The following is a 19113-nucleotide window of genomic DNA, read 5'->3' as shown; positions in this document are numbered from 1 at the left end:
CTGGGAATGAGCCCCATGTCCAGCTGCCTGCTCAGTGGGGAGTCTGCTTCTCCCTCTCTGTCTGCCTCTCCCCCCACCCCGCTTGTGCACGCGCTCTCTCTCAAATAAATGGATGAAATCTTAAAAAAAAAAAAAAAAGCCCATTCCACTCCCCTCCCCTTACCTTATCTCTCCCTCCCTCCCTCTTTTATATTCTATCCCTGAGATAGAACCAATTTAATGTGTCTCTCTCTGTCAAATAAATAAATAAACTCTTAAAAAAATAATAATAAAATGGTAGACTTAAAACCAAACATATCAAAAATTACATTAAATACAAATCCTCTAAACACATTAATTAAAAGGTGGAAACTATGATATTGGATAAAAAATAAAATCCAATTATATGTTGTCCACAGGAAACCCATTTTAAAGATACTGCTATATTTAGGTAGATTAAAAGTAATAGGATGGAGGGATGCCTGAGTGGTTCAGTTGGTTAAGCATCTGACTTGATTTCAGCTCAGGTCATGATCTCAGGGTTATGAGACTGAGCCCTGTGTTGGGCTTGCAGTGGGTGTGGAGCCTGCTTAAGATTCTCTCTCTCCCCACCCTAAATCAATCAATCATCAACCAACCAGTCTCTCCCTCTGGCCCTCCCCACCCAAAATAAACACATAAGGTGATAGGATGGAAAAAGATATAATAAGAAAAATGAATCAAAATAAAGAGTGGCTACATAAATATGAGACCAGGTAGACTTCAGAGCAAAAAAATATTAGCATAAAGGTCAGTTACATAATGATAAGAGAGTCAATTCATGAAGAAGACAGAATAATACATTTTAAACATGTATGCACCTACATGTAATTAACATTACATGTTAATTAGTTAATTAGTTGAATTTAAATTAAAAGCATAAAAAAATAAAACAAGTCTTTTAAATGTTCATTATGAAGCTTCAACTGAGGGGCGCCTGGGTGGCTCAGTTGGTTAAGCGACTGCTTTCGGCTCAGGATCCCTGGATCGAGTCCCGCATTGGGCTCCCTGCTCGGCAGGGAGCCTGCTTCTCCCTCTGACCCTCCCCCCTCTCATGTGCTCTCTCTCTCTCTCAAATAAATAAATAAAATCTTTAAAAAAAAAATGAAGCTTAAACTGAGAGTATTCTTTTATTTATTTATTTATTTATTTATTTTTGAGAGAGAGCCAGCGAGGATAGGCGGGGGCGGGGGAGGGGGGGAACGCAGCGGGAGATGCAGACTCCCTACCAAGTAGGGAGCCTGATGCAGAGCTCGATCCCAGGACCCTGGGATCATGACCTGAGCCGAAGGCAGATGCTTAACCAATTGAGCCACCCAGGCACCCTACTGAGAGTATTCTTACAGCACTTCTGCACATTTATATTATTTTTGGTGTGGGCTCAAGAAGAGAGCCAACCGCCACAATTAAAAGGTTTTTAGACAAAATCAGAAAACATTCATTTTATCTTTCTGAGCTTCAGCTTTCTCATTAGTAACAACAATAAGATAGTGTTTACATCACACTAGGAGCATTTAATGACTTCAAAATTTCTTTGGATAAAAGTTTAAGAGTCACAGGAAGCACCTTAAGGAAAACAGCATAATGTCCAGTGTTTCTAATCATGGACCCAAAGAGCAGAGGTGGAGAAATGGAAGGGAACCATGTTATAGGGGAGTCACTTGAGTATCATTTTCATACTACACAGTCTGTGTTTTCCCCTTCCTTCTCCATACTCTCCCTCCTCCCAGTAATTGGACCTAATAGAAGCTCTAGAGGAGTAGTGAGTAAGAATAGCTTGAATTATTTCATCCATCCACATTTCCCATACTACATCCACCCCAGTCATGTTAAGAACTGATCTAATCTGACCATCTGCTTCATTTGACAGGTAAAGAAATCTAAATATAATAAGATGAAATAGGGCGCCTGGGTGGCTCAGTTGGTTAAGCGACTGCCTTCGGCTCAGGTCATGATCCTGGAGTCCCTGGATCAAGTCCCGCATCGGGCTCCCTGCTCGGCAGGGAGTCTGCTTCTCCCTCTGACCCTCCCCCCTCTCATGTGCTCTCTCTCAAATAAATAAATAAAGTCTTTAAAAAAAAAAATAAGATGAAATAATCATTTTTTTCATCTTAAAAGTATTAATCTCTTGGCCTATTTTATATCTGTATTTGCTTATAAATGACAGGAATTCTCAGTGTGTGCCAAGTTGTCCTTACATGCCCCTCCTTTTTTTATTTTTTGCAAAGGTACATGGTAAAATATTTTCCAAACTATAACAAAGCATTCAGTGAAAACACAAATCTGTTCCATCTTCGCCACCCTCTGATTCCATGTCACATAAGCTACCACTTTTTAAGTTTTAAGTTAACTTTTTTTTAGTTCTTTTAGGTATTACTCGAATAATTTGATATGTGGCTAGTTTGAATTGAGATGTGCAATAATTGTAAAATGCACAACAGATTTTGAAAACTTAGCATGAAAAGGTTAAAATATCTCATTAATAATTTTTATATTGATTAGACGTTGAAATGATGCTATTTTGAATATATTTTGTTAAATAAATTATATTAAAATTAATTTTACTGGTTTCTTTTGGTTATTTTAAGAATAATTAAAATGATTAACTGTTAGAAAATTTTAAATTATACATATGGTTCACATTTGTTGCTCACATTATATTTCTTTTGGACAGTGGACTTTTAGGACTACTCTAATTACTAGTAAGCATGTATTTCCCTTAGTTGATGTACCAAGTTTACTCATGAGATAGCTGATTCTAGTCTGATTCTCATTCTTTTATAAAGGACCAAGGTTTTTTCTGGAAAGTCTTAGGATTTTCTTATTCTTGGTATTCTGAAATTTCATAAGCATATACTGAGTTGTACACAGTTCTTGTTCATTTTGCTTATTAGAACACTTGGTAAGCCCTAGCTTGTGTTACTCTTCAGCTCTGAGAAATTTTCTACTAATATTTTTTTTTTAAGATTTTATTTATTTATTTGACAGAGAGAGACACAGTGAGAGAGGGAACACAAGCAGGGGGGGAGTGGGAGAAGGAGAAGCAGGCTTCCTGCGGAGCAGGGAGTCCGATGCGGGGCTTGATCCCAGGACTGTGGGATCATGACCTGAGCCGAAGGCAGACGCTTAACAACTGAGCCATCCGGGTGCCCCTGTACTAATATTTTTGGATTATTTCCTCCCTATTTTTTTCTTTTGTACAAAATTTCTTTGCTATTTCTGAATGAGAAAAGGTCTTGTATGATATTAGACCTCTAGTATTAAGTCTCTGTTTTTCTATAATTCTCTCTTATATTTTCTGTTTTCCATTCTGTTGTCTCTTTTGCAGTGGTCCTTGGAGGAAACCTTATCCTAACCTTTTGACAGTTTATTAAAAAATAGGATGAGATAGGGGCTCAAAGGGGCATGTGACTCTTGATCTAGGGTCGTGATTTCAAGCCCCACGTTGGGTGTAGAGATTACTTAAATAAATAAAACTTAAAAAAAAATAGGAGGAGATAAGCAAACATAGTTGTCTACAACTCTTTCTTCTCTGTTCTTTTGTCATAGAAGTATGTTCTGCCTTTATGACTGTGCTGTCTTCTTGAATATATGTGAGGTTTCAAATTAGATTTGGTTTTTTGTTTTGTTTCGTTTTGTTTTAAATTTCCTTCTGTTTCCTGACTTACCTCTGTTTTGCAGTCAGTGGTTTATTTTGTTCAGGGCAGGCTGCTAGAAGTGAAGCACATTTTAGATAAGGAAAATATGTAACTAAATGTGTAGAAGCAGAAATGCAAAAAGCTTCCTCTAGGAAGATAATCTGATCGTTGTAATACTGTGAATGTAATGAGATAAGGGCCTGAACTATCATGAATGCAGTGAGAACCAAAAGAAAAGAACTGAGTAATTATGCAAGAAAAGTAAGTGTAATTATGAACTGATTTCTCCACTCTAAAACCTCCCAAAGCACCACTTTATTGAACTAGTTATATGCTCCCTTGTAGTGTTAATTATTATACGTGTATGCCTTTCTAACTAAATTGTGACTCTTCAGGGCCGGGCTTATATCTTACTCGTTAACTTTTTTTATAAGTATTTATTGATCAAGCCCTATGCCAAGGGCCAGGAGAAAGCAGTAGTCAAAGACAAATAATCCCTGCCCTCAAGGATACTTAATTACTTACATCTTTCACAGTGCTTAGAATTAGATGCTAGGTATTCGCAGAGAAAATATTTGTTACTTAACCCTACTTTAAAAGGTAATATTAGGATGGTCTATTGTATTTGTTTAGGTGTATTGCAAAATTTATTTGATATTAACTATTCTCTCTTTAACTTGATACTAAAAAAATTATTATGCATTCAGATTAAACTAATATCCTTCCCCTTATTTAAAGGTAATATAGCACATTGATATAATGAAAACAGCCCGCCCTTGAAAGAGTCCAGGTTCTAGTTTAGCTCTACTGTTGAACAGGTTTGCACATGAATTTTTATCCTCTTTATCTTCTCAGAGCCTCAACTTTCTCGTATGTAAAATAAAGGTTAGATCTTTTAGCACTGACACTGAATCCAAAAGTGGAAAAATTTTTCATTCCCATAACCTTTGAATAATGTTGTGGCTAAACCATCTAGTATATTTAATTGAATAATTGGAAATGACAGAGAGCTGTCATTTCATGTTTTATTTGAGTTATGATCATTGACTAAATACTGTTTTTTTTTTTCTCTTTTACAGACTTGGGTCTAGATCAATATACAATAAAACGCTTTGATGGAAAGGTGAGCGAGCTATGACACCTAATATATATATCCTGTTGTTTACTAAGAAGATTTTAAAGTTCCTCTAGAATTATTTGTGAGAAATTTCTGAATGCCTGTTCTTCTTGTCAAAAGAGCATGTTTCTTAGGTTGGAAGGCCTATAAGTGCCTTCAGATGCTTCTACCGAAAAAATCAGGCAGATTTTTCTACATTTTTCCATATAAGATAACACTCATGGGTAGCCTGCTATATATAGTAAGGACTAATTCGGTGTATGTTGACATTTGCATTTTAATTCAATTGCCATCATAAAGCTTAACAAGCCCCCAATAGTACATTTGCATTTCTTATAAAAACACTTATTTGATTTGACCTTCCTCAGACTTTGACACTCTATAGCAGTAATCCTAACTAGAAAATTATAGAAGTCTTTACTGGTGCTTTTATAATAATTATGAAGGCCACCCCAAATTTGCATATACATTTGCATTATACTTTCTTTCAATTCTTTATTTTATGCACAAATAAATCACATAATTAATTGTTCTTCAAGTATAGAAAATGAAACTTTCAATTTTATCATCTCAAAGCAGTCAGTTAAACATGTTTTTCCCTTTCAGGCTGAGCTCTACAAAAAGAAAAAGAAAGTATTACACAGGGTCAGAAAGAAAAGTAAAAGGTCAATTTTACAGAGGAGGAAGAAAGCACATCAGAAAGAAGAGAGAGCCCGGGATGGCTCTACAAAGCTTAAAGAGAAGGAAATCAGAAGGAAAATCATGCGGTGGCTGGAAAAGGCAGGACCACAAGAGGGGTCTAAATGGGTGGAGGTCAGGGTTAGTAGAAGCTGATCTTGCAGGAATATGTCGATCCTGCATCATTATATAAAACTCTATGTACTCATAAGGTGAAGATATAAATAGGAAGATCCTTTGCACAGGTGGAAAGAACGAGTGGCCACCTTAAGAGCTGAGCGATCTCAGTCAAGGCTTCCAGCCTAACAATTGCCTTTCCCATTCATATGGCCCATTGCCTTCATCTGGGTATGCTCTTTTTAAAGTCACATATTCTAAAAGAAAAAATGATCAAAAACAGCATTGAACTAGAATGTTAGGAGACAGGTTCAGAGCTGGCTCTGCTTTGGGACAGCCACATCTTTGATCCTTGGTTGTCTCTGCCTCATGTATAATCAAGTACCATATCCATGTGAAGGTTATTTCAGGCACTGATGTCAGGGTCTTATTTCAGAATCTCTGGCAAATCAGGCCCCTGTTTTATCTGTCTTTGTGTCACTCAGAGTCCAGCATATGTCTGCCATATAGGAGGGGACCAATAAACATTTGATGACTTGGAAAAATCAACTAATCAATCACATATTCTTTGGAGATATGGCTCATTAAGTCAGTAATATGTTATAGCAAAATCAGTCTAACAAATCACAGTTTTTGGTCACTGAAGGAATTCAGAGTAGCATGAGATTTCTATCCTCTATTATATTTATATATATGTAAATCTGAAAACATGTAAAGAAGTTGAATATGTGCAAGTTGAACAGCAAATTTACATGTTATAGGAGAATTTCCATTCCTAGAGGTCTCCCAAATATAAAATCCCTAGTGGTCACCCATGTTTCATAAATGCTCCTTAAATTTTTCATTTCAGCCCATAACTGTCCACTTGAGGCTAAAAATTTGCAGCTCTGGGCATGACCGGTGAGCTCCACCTTTGTTTCAATCATATTCAGTTTATGAGCTCTATATTTCCTCCCATTAGTATCATCTGCATTTTTCTGTTTTCACTTATTTTTATAAAATAACAAAAGTAAACTGCAGTAAGACATTATAAGTATTTGAGTGCCCGCCTTGCTGTAGAGATGAAAACGGCAGTACTTTGTTTAGAAGGCAGACTTTATGACAGATTGTAGTGCAAATGTTTGGGCTCTGAAATGGGAGTAGGAAAGCAGGATTTAGGGATCTCAACATATAATGGTTCAAAGTATGACTCGTATGAAATTCAGGCATATGAAAGTTGACCAGGGGAACAGGTTCTGCAGGAGAATAGAGGAATGGCAGACTCACATAGGGGTAGTGTAGAACTGAGCCAGCCAGCTTGTCCCCTAGCAAAGAGTGCATGGATTTTTCTTTCATCCACGTTATGATATGCATATTTAATCCCTTTGCCAAGTACGTCATTTAAGTACTGTATTAATTTCCATCAACTATATCCTGAAGGTTATGGTTCTTAAATAGGATTTTTAAACTAAGTTCACCTCTGGTTTATGTCTTTATGAATAGTCTTTTATTTCATATGAAGTTTAAGAAAGTAGTTTCTGTGCTGTTTTTAAACCTTGTATAATGAGGTATACAACATTCATTAGGGTTTTATCAGTTTAGAAGTTTTTCCAGGGATTTTTGCCATGTATTTGTGATATTTGTAATAAGAATCATCAATGCTTATTCAACTGTTGATCTTATTATTTTCCTTTAGATCTTCATGTCTCTCTTTCTCTCAGTCAGAATATCTTAATTCTTAAGTAGCAGCTTCCAGAGTGTATAAATCCTAAGACAATTTCCTCTTGAAAAAACAGATTTGTGTAGTAATTATAGTACATTTTATGCAAGATGGCCAGAAATTTAGTCCAAAACTAATACCCTAGAGGAATTTCCTTTTAAACTTGCTTTGATTTTTAGATGGGTCATTTTCTTTCTCTTGTTTTAACTTGAAAGATAAACTAGTTATGAACTACTTAGAGATTTACTCCCATCTTCTTATCCCCCCGCCCATTGTTTTAACTTTTAACACACCATGTAATAAAGTGTATCATTTGACCAGTAGGTAACACTGCCTTATTTTATTGTCTTTTAATTGAACTGCACTTTAGCCTTTTTGTCATTGAAAGCAAGAACAAATGTAGAAACAGTATCATTTTGCGGAGTTTTCTCATTTGTGTTTGAATTTCATACAACCTCTAAATGCAAAGTAGAAAAGAAGGCCCAACTGATACTGAGAAATAATTGGAGAATTATTTCTTGTTTTGGTGCCTATCATCTTCTCTCTTCTTTTGTTTGACTAGAAAAATGCTCTTAAGTAAATGAAACATTCCTGTTTCAACTGATAGTGAAACTGAATTTGATTAAGCAGCTTTTGAATTTGGGGGAGGATCTTTTTCCAGAGCCCATCACTACCTAGTGTTAATGTACACTAATTCTTTACTCTTAGTAGCAATTTCCTTTGTAGAAAAGTCATGAAATACATTATTATTGGCACTTGCATCTTTTATGCATTTCAGAACTATACTAACACAGGCCTTATATAAAGAAGCGATAGTGTACCTTCACTTTAAGAAAACGCTTTGTAGATAGGTGATACTTTAAAAGACATTCAGACTGGGTCTTTAAAGTTCAAAAACTCAGAGCTTGAAAGTTCAGATTTTTCTCTTCAAGGATGTTTGAATATCACTACAGTGTACTAGCACTATTATACAGATGGAAATACAAAATATAGTCTGGTTTTTGTTTTAGTGTAATATATCATAGATTTTTTTAAAAATGCACCCTCCCCCTGCAATGTCCATGCATTCTGCTTATGACTTGTTCATGTAGTTACTTCATGAAGTTTGGGTTATTTCTTTAATAAAAGCTATATTTTTCTGGTTTAATTTTTTTTTTTTAAGATTTTATTTATTTGAGAGAGAGAGTGAGAGAAAGAGCACAAGAGGGGGGAGCGGGAGAGGGAGAAGCAGACTCCCCGCTGAGCAGGGAGCCCGATGCGGGACTCGATCCCGGGACTCCAGGATCATGACCTGAGCTGAAGGCAGTCGCCCAACCAACTGAGCCACCCAGGCGCCCTCTGGTTTAATTTTTTAATCACATAATAACTGGTCTATAAAACAAAGCATCATTTCTAAATGGAGGCTTTATATTATATAATCATCAAATATTTCTTTCCTTTAATGATTTAGTTGCTGTTTTTTATTGGTGTGGCTTATCTCAAGTGGTTATACCCTTTATTTTCCTGTTTCTCTTAGCCCTCCCTTTTTTCCCTCAGCATATCAAAGATAGAAATTGTTTTGGATTTTCTGTTCCTGTTGTATGTGATAGACAACCCTCTCTGGACCAGACACCACCAATTTTTTTTTTTTTTTTAAGTTACAGTAGAAAACTGCATGGTCTAGGTAAAATTGTTTCTTAAGCAAGGAATACCTATGTTCCAGAGTTTTGACATAATCCTCTTCTCGCTTCTAAAAACTTTGTAAAGCTCATACTCTTTGTCAAGTAACAATGAATTGCCCATTGAAAGTAAATTGTTCATTGTTATCATTTTACCATGTATTTCTTTTTCAGAAGATAGTTTTTTTAATTCTTCCTTCCCTATCAAATTCCCTTTTCCCCCAACCACTACCTGAACATTTCAGAAAGCATCCCTCTGGACTGCATTTTCGTTATTTGTATTTACAGTACCCTTAGAATCTCTCCAGTTTGGAAGAAAGAGTTAATGTGTGTTTTATTCCTCTCTTTTATGATACCTACAAGAATATTTGTACATGTGGAACAGAAAAAATATTTTACATCAAATTAAAATGACATTGTTTCCCCCCCTCCCCCCCAAAATGACATTGTCCACATTCAGGTGAAAGAGATAAAAGTATGGTCAAAGCCTAGAAAAGGAAGAACTGATTACAGTGTTTATAACAGAAAAAGTTATCAGCAGAAAAAAAAATGGCAGCCATAGTTAAAAATCAAAGCTTTAATATAACCAAAGGCTTTTAATTGCTTACTAGATAAGAGTTCTTTAAAAAAAATATTGATATGGGGCGCCTGGGTGGCTCAGTCGTTGGGCGTCTGCCTTCGGCTCAGGTCATGATCCCGGGATCCTGGGATCGAGCCCCACATCGGGCTCTCTGCTCAGCGGGAAGCCTGCTTCTCCCTCTCCCACTCCCCCTGCTTGTGTTCCCTCTCTCTCTGTGTCTCTCTCTGTCAAATAAATAAATAAATAAATAAAATCTTAAAAAAAAAAAATATTGATAAATGAACTTTAAAATGATATTCTGCTTAGGGGAAAGTCTTGGTTCCCCAAGGGAAATGTGAGCATTTTCCCCTATTTAATGCTTTTACTTAAGTTGTTTATTTACTTTATATCAAAGATAAGATCTTAGTGTGGAATAAGGGCAAGTATAATATTACTTCTTGACATGCATAGTAATGTGAAATTTATTGTAGATCAAGGAAATGTAAATTAGGAGAGGGGAGGGACTGAAAGCTCCATGGGACAAGAGTTTGATGAATCTTCACATTTATTTGAAGTGTTTTAATTCTGCTCACATTTATATAGCAGGTTATGATGTTATGGGAATTCTGCATTGTTCACTAGGCACATCTCTCTTTCTCTCTTTTAGTTTCCAAAGATGAACCTAAGTCAAGTCTAAATTCTTGGTGAATTGATATATTTCTTCAGGTTTTTCTATTAATAAATACAAATATATAGACAGAATTGTGTGATTTTTTTCACCATGTTTTTATGTTTTTATTTGCCCTACCAATCCCATCTTTACAATAGAGTATATCACCTGTGTTGTCTTACTTTTATAATAGGGAAATTTTTTATTTAAAAAAAGTGTAGCAGATTCCAAGAGAATGCACAGATTTCCCCCACTGTCTAAAATTAGAGCATCCCTATGGAAGCTTTCATTAAGCTGAAACAGCATAAAGCAAAGAAACTATTACCATTTTCATAAAAGCAAAAATCCTCTTTGGATTTTTTTCAGTTAGCAAAAACAGGTACCAGCATAGGTCTTTCGTGAAAGAGAAGTGGTATAAAGCAGACTTTCAGATAGCAGGGATCCTGTAATTCCTGGAAGCCTGAAGTTCTCCGCAAGTATTTCATATTCACATATTTATTTTAGGGCTGAAGATTTAGCCCATTTTAAAAACCACATTAACATATTCACTCATTAGTTGTCCGTTGTTTATTTTTGCAATTTAAAGTAAACTGTCTAAATGAAAAATACTTGACTCTATTTGTCTCTTGCAGGAATTATTACTAATAATAACTATATGAAAAAGAAGAATAGTTGAAGCTTTTTGAGTGTTTATCACATGCTACACTCTATTTTTGTTTTCTGGTTTTGGTTTCACGTGCAATGTGGGGCTTGAACTCACGACCCAAGATCAAGAGTCGCATGCAGTGTGGACTGAGTCAGCCAGTCACCCCTACACACCGTTTTAAGTGCTTACATATAACTCATTTAATCCACACAGCCACTCTTTTAGATAGCTTACTACTTTTATCATCATTTTACAAATAAGAAGCTACATAATAATTTTTTTTTAACATTAGATCATATAAGCTAGTAGGTAGTAGAGGCATGATTCCAAATTCGTAGTCTGGCTTCAGAGTTCAGTCTTAAGCACTGGGGTATCTTATTCATATATCTAAGCAATTTGTCTATATGATCAATTTGTAAATAGAAATTTCTCTAGTCAAGTAGCTATTTTAATACTAACTTAATGCCGTTTGTGCAAAAAAAACCTTGATATTTCACTTTCTTTTTGCTAAGCATGTTGAAGTTAATTTTTTCTGCTTTGATAAAGTACAACTAGAAACCCCTATTAACCTGAGATCCCACATAGTATTTTTAAAGAAAGAAAATATAAGGAGTATATAAATTTTAATACTTGAATTTAGGAATCAGAATTTCAGCTTCATTTTTATTTGCTCCATTATTTTCTCATATGCCATGAACACTATTGAGCATTTTGAAAAATGCAGTGTCTTTTCTTTTTATTGAAACGATCTCTTAAAGTGTGCAGTATTGAAAATTTGTATCTTGGCTCATTGTCATCAAGATATTAGAGAAAATAATATTTCTATTACAGACGAAACTTACTCTCAAATATTGATTGGTTGTGCGTTAAATGTAGCATCGTTTGAATAGGGCCACTTACTGTAGTGAGTCTAAACAAGCAAAAGTTTAGAATGTAATTGCATTACCAAGGAACTTAACATTGTGATTTAGCATTTCAAGAAATCCTTTGACACCTGTTGCAGTTTTCTGTTGTACTTTTAGGCTGTTTGTTCATCTTTCTTCTTTTGCATCCATAGTTCTCTAAATTATTTTTAAGCCATTTTCTCAATTTTCTCTCTTCTTACAAATTAGCAAATTTAGCTCTTTTGTAACACACCACAACCCTAAGAAAATCTGGCTTTGGTGTCTGAAATATTTTCCAAGAGATTTCCATTTTGAGCATCTAAGTATTTGATAGCTCTGTGTAAATAATTAGTAGATGTTGTAAGTATGCTGACCTTGAGTAGGAAAAATACAACATTATGGATTGCTGTACTTCTTAGTATGTAATAGCACAGGATGAAGAGTGTGACTTTGGATATGACAATTCTATATTCATAAATGGGCTCTCTACATACTTGATAGGTAACCTTGGGCAAGAGACCATTTAACCTCTCTGAGTATCACCTTCTCAGTAAAATCAGGACAATGTGGTAAAGTATCTGGCTCTACAAATTATAGCTACTTTCCATGACTTTGAGCCCTTTACTCAATTTATAAAAGGAATTAGCTGCTGTCATATATATTATCCTCTTAGTTTGTATGAAATGCTACAGAATAGCATCTCCTCTGCCTAATTGCTCTCTCCATGCCAGTTAAATCAGCTGTAAAAATCTCCTTGGGCTCTCTGTAAGAAGCAATTGGCTGGGATTAAATAGCTAGTCCATGAGCTAAAGAGAGACCTCTGGTTTGTTTTCTCATATCTGAGCTATCCTTCATTCGCAGTGATTCATCTCACCCATGTGTTGTAAAATCCTCTGGGCCTCTGTCACATCAGTCCCAGCTTTAGGTTTGTAAATTGCTAATAGCATGTATTTCTCAGTCAAGAACTTTTATCACTCTGCTAAGCTTGTTTTGAGAAGTATGGTAAGTTTGGGTTGAATTTTATTTCACAGTGAAGTTCATTTGTTGAAAAAAAAATCTTTAAACCCATTTGATATATGAAGATACTTTGTTTTTGTTTTTTTTATTTATTTATTCATGAGAGATAGAGAGAGAGGCAGAGGCAGAGGGAGAGGGAGAAGCAGGCTCCCCGCGGAGCAGGGGGCCTGATGCGGGACTCGATCCCAGGACTCTGGGATCATGACCTGAGCTGAAGGCAGACGCTTAACTGACTGAGCCACCCAGGCATCCCTATGAAGATACTTTGGAGTGGTGTACCCAGCTAAATCAGCTAACCTACACTGCTTAATCAAATGCCATCCTCCATGATGGCTGGCTTTTTATCACTAATGTGAATAGTAATTCATTTAGTGCAACATAATTTTGTAGGAGACCTGTTGCTAAGTAGTCATTCTGAACTCTTCGAGTAGTTACTAATCCTTTAAACTCATCTGAGTTTGGTTGCCTGTATTTTAGTATGGATGGTAAAGCAACAAATTTGTCATGAAGTTTAAAAATATTATATCCACGAGACATCCTAATAGGAAACCTTAATTAAAGAAATGCTTTGACTTCCCATGACAAAAAATGAAATGTTTGCCTTCCCATTTCTGTAAGAAACAGACTATTACTCATGTGTTTTCTTTTTATAATATTATGAAGTTTTTCTACAATTGTGTGTTTCATTTGGGGGAGGTTAGGAATTGAGGTGTTGGGGTTTTTGTTTTATTGTATACCTAGCAGATAATATATAAAACATTTCTGTGTATTCCTCCTTTCCTGTTTCTAGGTGTTCCGTGAATTTATTACAGATCTAAATTCGTCCTTATATGTTATAATACTTTGTGATATGTATGTTTGATTTTGGAGTTTTTGTTCATGTAATCAGACGATGTCCATTTTTTTTCTTTTTCTCATCTTCTGATCAGGATTTCTGGCAGGTACTGACTCAGCAGCATGTGCTTTAAATTAATTAATGTTCCAAAATCCATAGTAATGCTTCAGGGACAAAGGTTCAGTGCATGCTCATGTCCTTCCCCCTGCTCCTTTCAGAATGATTCAATTCCTGTCACTTTAAACTAACATATTTTATCTTTAATATGACAATTCCAACACTGCCCTGGCCCTTGAGAATATAATACCTAGCATGATTTAAAAGGAAGTTTTAACATTATGTGTCACACAAAAGGTCAAGAAAATGTTACCACTAAGTTGTATAAGGGATACTCAGTCAGTTGGGTCATTTAACTAGTCTTAGGATGTCATGTTCCTAGTTAAACTGTTAGCAGGAACAGTGACTGGCAGCAGTAATTTCAAGTGAAAATTGATCTTTTCTTTTGTTTTGAAATTTCTTACATGATAAATACAGATAAGTTTAGTTGCACTTGTTCAATAAAATGGCTTAACAGGAAAGAAATGGAACATTTAGAAAGACTGCATTAGTTTGCTTTTTTGAGCTAATCAACAAATTTAACTTGGAAAAGCAAGCAAATGCATGAAGAAAATCATGAAAGAGAATATATAGGTTGTAATCTGGCAAAAGAGAAGTACTCTTTAAATAGATCTTTGAAGACTTACACTCTTTAATTATAATTTATAAATTATTAAAATTTATTCATTTTTTAAAAAGACATTACTCTTGTATTGCTTAATAGAAATAGAAACTAAACTAAATTATATCTTTTGTTTTAAAATAATTAATGATATAATTAATGAGATCACAGTGTGCTCTTTACTTTTATGTAACATTTTTCCTGTGCTTCCTTTTTTTAAAAAATGGGATATATTTTTAGTAGTCTTCTTACCAAATCCCAAACCAATTATCCTGTTATTGGTACAGTTGATTATCTTACTTCTGTTTTTAATTGCATTCTGAAATAAACCAACAAATACTTGAATGATTATGTCAAAATAATTTATCGATGATCCTGGTATCAATGTTTCTAAGCCTGGAGATTCTGTTTTAGAATAGCTATGGCACAACTAGTAAGCATAGTGCTAAGGAGAGTATATCAGATAAGGTACTTAATACCTGTGATTGAGGAAAGCTGCTTCTACTTCTGTAACTGTGGCAGGACAATTTGTAGAAGGCATCTAAAAACTCTTTCTTCCCTTTGATGGTTGTATGGTTTAAGGCTTGAAAATTTAAAATGACTTGCCTCACATAGCTGTCCCTTTTAGAGAATGAGACGAGAAAAGAGGTAGGAATTGGTTAAGTGCTTGGAAGTCTCTGGAATCTGCAGTATTGGGTAATCAGCCACCATAGTTGACAAAAGAGCACTGGTCTTGAAACTTTGACTCTTGAAGGTGATATCCTTTGTTGAGTAAGGATTCAAAATCAAGTTTTACTCTATTATTAAGGATATCTTGTGAATAAGCTTTTTGTATTGAAAATAATAAACTTTTTTTTCATAGACTAGATAGTGGGGGATTGTTTATCTCTATCACTATAAATATCACTCATTTTGGTGACACTAGTATAAACCCTTTAAGGTTCCAAAGGTCAGGGAGCAGTTACTTTATAGAAGAGGGCTTTCTTGCTTGCTTCCTTAACAAGGATTTGTCCTTTGCATGCTAATAAGTTCCTATTGCCTGTGGAAAGGCTGGAATCATTTTGTTTTTCTGGTAGCATAGAGGTGTTCTTCAGATGCAGCTTATGAATGGTGTGAAATAATTATATTGCTGTGAGGAGTATTCATAATGTCTCTTTCCAGTCTCTGAGTTCCACCACTACTAAAATATGTTGATTTAATTCATGTGTTTGATGATTCAAGCTGAAAAAAGAAATGATAATATAATCATGAAGTGCTCCCAAGGAGGGTGTAGTTTACTTGATTGCCCCAAATATTCAGACATCTATTAATATGTCTTTAAATACATTTTTATTTTAGATTGTTTTGTTTGAACTTGGGGTCAACTACCCATTTGATTTATCATTGTTGATTTGAAAGCATAAACATGACTAAACATTACATTTCTAACACCTTCATGTTTCATTTTTCCATCATGAAACAAGATTTGAAATTCACTTTGACATGGGAGGACTTGGTTCCAGATAACTTCCTTGCACAAATACTCTAACATGTTTTGAGGTTACACAAAGTGAAAGATACTCAAAACATTTTTTTCTCCTGTTCCAGTAAAAATGGGCTCTCAACTTAGCCTAAACATCTATTGATGATCTTTGATTGCAGAGAAAGTGTGAGAATAGCTTTTGCTTTGCATATTTGTCTTTGCCATGATGCATTTTTTTAAGTTCCAAACTTAAATAAAAAGCTTTTCCAATTACAGTTTAGTCTAATATCTATTAATTAAGAGCATGAAGAGCCATTACCTTCTTGAACTGATACTCATTTTCAAAATGATTAAAATATGCATTTGAACAAGTCAAGGCATAAAAATACATTGTACACCTGCATTGTTAACTACTTTCCTCTTCAAGATAACTGAGCTGATACAAGCAAAGCCCCAGGATTAATATTTTACAATAGTGAACTCTTGTTTCGCTCTGAAAATATTCAGTCCCCATTAACAATTTCAGAAGTTGCAAGTAATTTCTCTGCATTTGATACAATATAACATATAATGGTTCTGGAGTCAAACCATGACCTGTCCTGCCATTTTATAGCCTTGTCACCTTGCACTACTTATTTAATTTCTCTGAACTTCAGTTTTCTCATCTGTAAAGTGCAAATAGTAGTATTACCTATCTCATAGGATTGCAGTGAGGACTTAAAGAAGTGTATGTAATCCAAGTGCTTAGCACAGGGCCCACAATGAAATATGCAAACTATAATTTTTAAATTCTTTTTTTTTTTTTAAGATTTTACTTATTTATTTGACAGAAAGAGACACAGCGAGAGAGGGAACACAAGCAGGGGGCGTGGGAGAGGGAGAAGCAGGCTTCTCATGGAGCAGGGAGCCCGATGTGGGGCTCGATCCCAGGACCCTGGGATCATGACCTGAGCCGAAGGCAGACGCTTAACGACTGAGCCACCCAGGTGGCCCTAATTTTTAAATTCTTAATATACCTTTAATGGTCAGTGGTGTTCAAGGGATACCTATAAGTGTTAAGAGTTCAAGCTGATTTAAAAATTCTTCATCTAGAGGGCTTTCTGGGAGATGGTAGTTATTAGAACAGTGTAGAATGGTTGGTGATCCTCAGAGTGAAACTCTGTTTTTATGATGTGATTTTTTCTTTTTTTTTTTTTTTTAAGATTTTATTTATTTATTTGACAGAGAGAAACACAGCGAGAGAGGGAACACAAGCGTGGGAGAGGGAGAAGCAGGCTTCCTATAGAGCAGGGAGCCCGATGCGGGGCTCGATCCCAGGACCGTGGGATCATGACCTGAGCCAAAGGCAGACGCTTAACGACTGAGCCACCCAGGTGCCCCTGATTTTTTCTTGTAATAATTTTTTCCTTATGGGAGACAGTGAGATGCTATATTGACTGACTTTTCAAAATTTGTATGTGAGATGGTTTTTCCATGAAGTAATAGGGAAGCCTTTTATAACCCACGTGACTGAAACCAAGACTATTGCTGAACCCATGACACTTCTTTTCACTACTGATTGAGTGGCCAAAGTTCAAAATTACATTCTTAGATTTAAATAGCGAATAATCAATAATGGTAAAACATAGATTCTCCCACCCACAGCTGCTTCAAAGCAAGTATGCAGGCATAATGTGGTAGGAAATAATAGAGTTAACAATTTTCCCCTTCTAAGGTTTTGATAATACCTTATCAGATACTGAAGACTGAAATCCCTTCAATAATGTTGTACACTTCCTTAAAGTGAATGTTATTCCAGGAGACTTACAAATTTTTAATCATTGCTTTAATCAAATCTTCTGCCACCCTTTTTTTAAGCATCTTCATTTGTATCCATTTCCTCTATAGCCATCTAGTTAATGAAGTAGGAAAACATTTGCATGATAGGTATTTAGAGTTGTTCTCAGAGCTAAAGTGGTTAGAATTGGGACTGAAAAGAGAATGGCTTTCTGGCCGCGTGAAGTTTACAGGATCTTAAGCATTCACCTTCCACAGTTTGTTGCACAGTCATTTCTGTTTGTCTGCCTCAAATGCTCTATTACCTTTGAGAAGGTTGCAAACTCTGAGTCAGGAGAAAAAGTCCTAAACTACTCTAAATTAGAAACTTCTTAATTTAATTTTATCTGACACATCCTCAACTCCTACTTTTCTGCAAGTTCAGGTATGGGACAGGGGAGGAAGAATACATATTTTAACTGTGCAACATTTTCTGTTTGATTGGGAATAGTGTGATTGTTTAAGATGGATATCTTACCAAGGCTTTGGCATCTATGCACCAACTTAATAATGAAGTATGAGCATTAATTGCATGGGAAAATTGCCGAATTTTCTAACACTCTTCCCCTCCCTGCCCCAACCCCAACCCCATGTAGAAATAGGTCAAAATTGCATTTTCTGGAAGAAGCGTATTATTATCATTACTTTGTTTTGGAAGTACCTCAAGTATTTTCTTAAGGGATTTAGATAGACTTTGAAATGTATATCAGTCATCTAGGGAAATGTTAATATTAAAACAATCCAATTATCTCAGTTTCATAAAGGATGACATCTTAATTTAAGTAGGAAAACTGTGTTCTTTATCAGATTTTTCTATAAGCCAGAGATGATTTGAGGTTCTAGATGATATATTAGCATCTATTTTGCTGGCATAGTCCTTCAACTACTATTTGGTAGGAAGTTTATTTCGAACTGAAATTGAAATTTCATCAGAATTGAAAAGTGGGTTTTAACTAGAATAAATAATGAGATTAAACTTCTAGATACAATCTTTCTCTTCGGCTTCATCCAGTTGAGTCTTAAAAGGCAAAATTATTGGCCCTATTTTGATCAACCCTGTTAAAGTTAGGATTCACTGAGCACAGTTGGTATTAATGAACTTGAATCATGATTGGAATTCCCAGTCCCAAGGCTCCTGATGGCACCTGCAACCATGGCAGTGTTATATAAGTTTATGTGATTGGTCAGAAACCAGAGTGTGGATGCTTTAGCACAAAAACATTCTGGTAAAACAGTTTTGGTTTTTTTTAAGATTTATTTATTTATTAGAGAGAGCGAACGTGGTGCATGCATGAGCAGGCAAGGGACAGAGAGAGAGAGAGAGAGGAAGCAGGCTCCCACTAAGCGGGGAGCCCAGTATGGGGCTCCATCTCATGACCCTGAGATCATGACTTGAGCCAAACCAAGAGTTGTGTGCTTAACTGACTGAGCCACCCTAGGTGCCCCAAATAGTTCTGTTTTAGACTCATTGAGAGGTATAATAATTACACATGTATAGGGTATGATTTGCTTTAAGTTTCTTTTTTTTTTAAGATTTTATTTATTTATTTATTTATTTATTTATTTATTTATTTATTTATTT

At 35.4% G+C, this 19113-nt stretch overlaps 1 protein-coding gene across 6 annotated transcripts in view; it reads left to right on the top strand.

Moving 5' to 3' along the window:
• Positions 1-19113, top strand: part of MICU1 (mitochondrial calcium uptake 1) — a 229590-nt gene that overhangs the window by 88058 nt on the left and 122419 nt on the right. For 5 of the 6 annotated variants that reach the window (XM_035021351.1, XM_035021361.1, XM_035021369.1 and 2 more), the window contains 2 exons: positions 4736-4779; positions 13631-13642. In XM_035021351.1, coding sequence (XP_034877242.1) covers positions 4736-4779; positions 13631-13642 — 56 coding nt within the window. The remainder of the gene's footprint in view (positions 1-4735; positions 4780-13630; positions 13643-19113) is intronic. The other variant, XM_035021375.1, reaches the window with a different exon arrangement.

Source organism: Mirounga leonina, unplaced genomic scaffold, assembly GCF_011800145.1.
Source record: "Mirounga leonina isolate KUSES-001 unplaced genomic scaffold, KU_Mleo_1.0 Mir_114, whole genome shotgun sequence".
Lineage (NCBI taxonomy): Eukaryota > Metazoa > Chordata > Mammalia > Carnivora > Phocidae > Mirounga > Mirounga leonina.
Note: the sequence above shows the minus strand (reverse complement) of the source record. Positions and strands in the feature narration are given on the sequence as shown.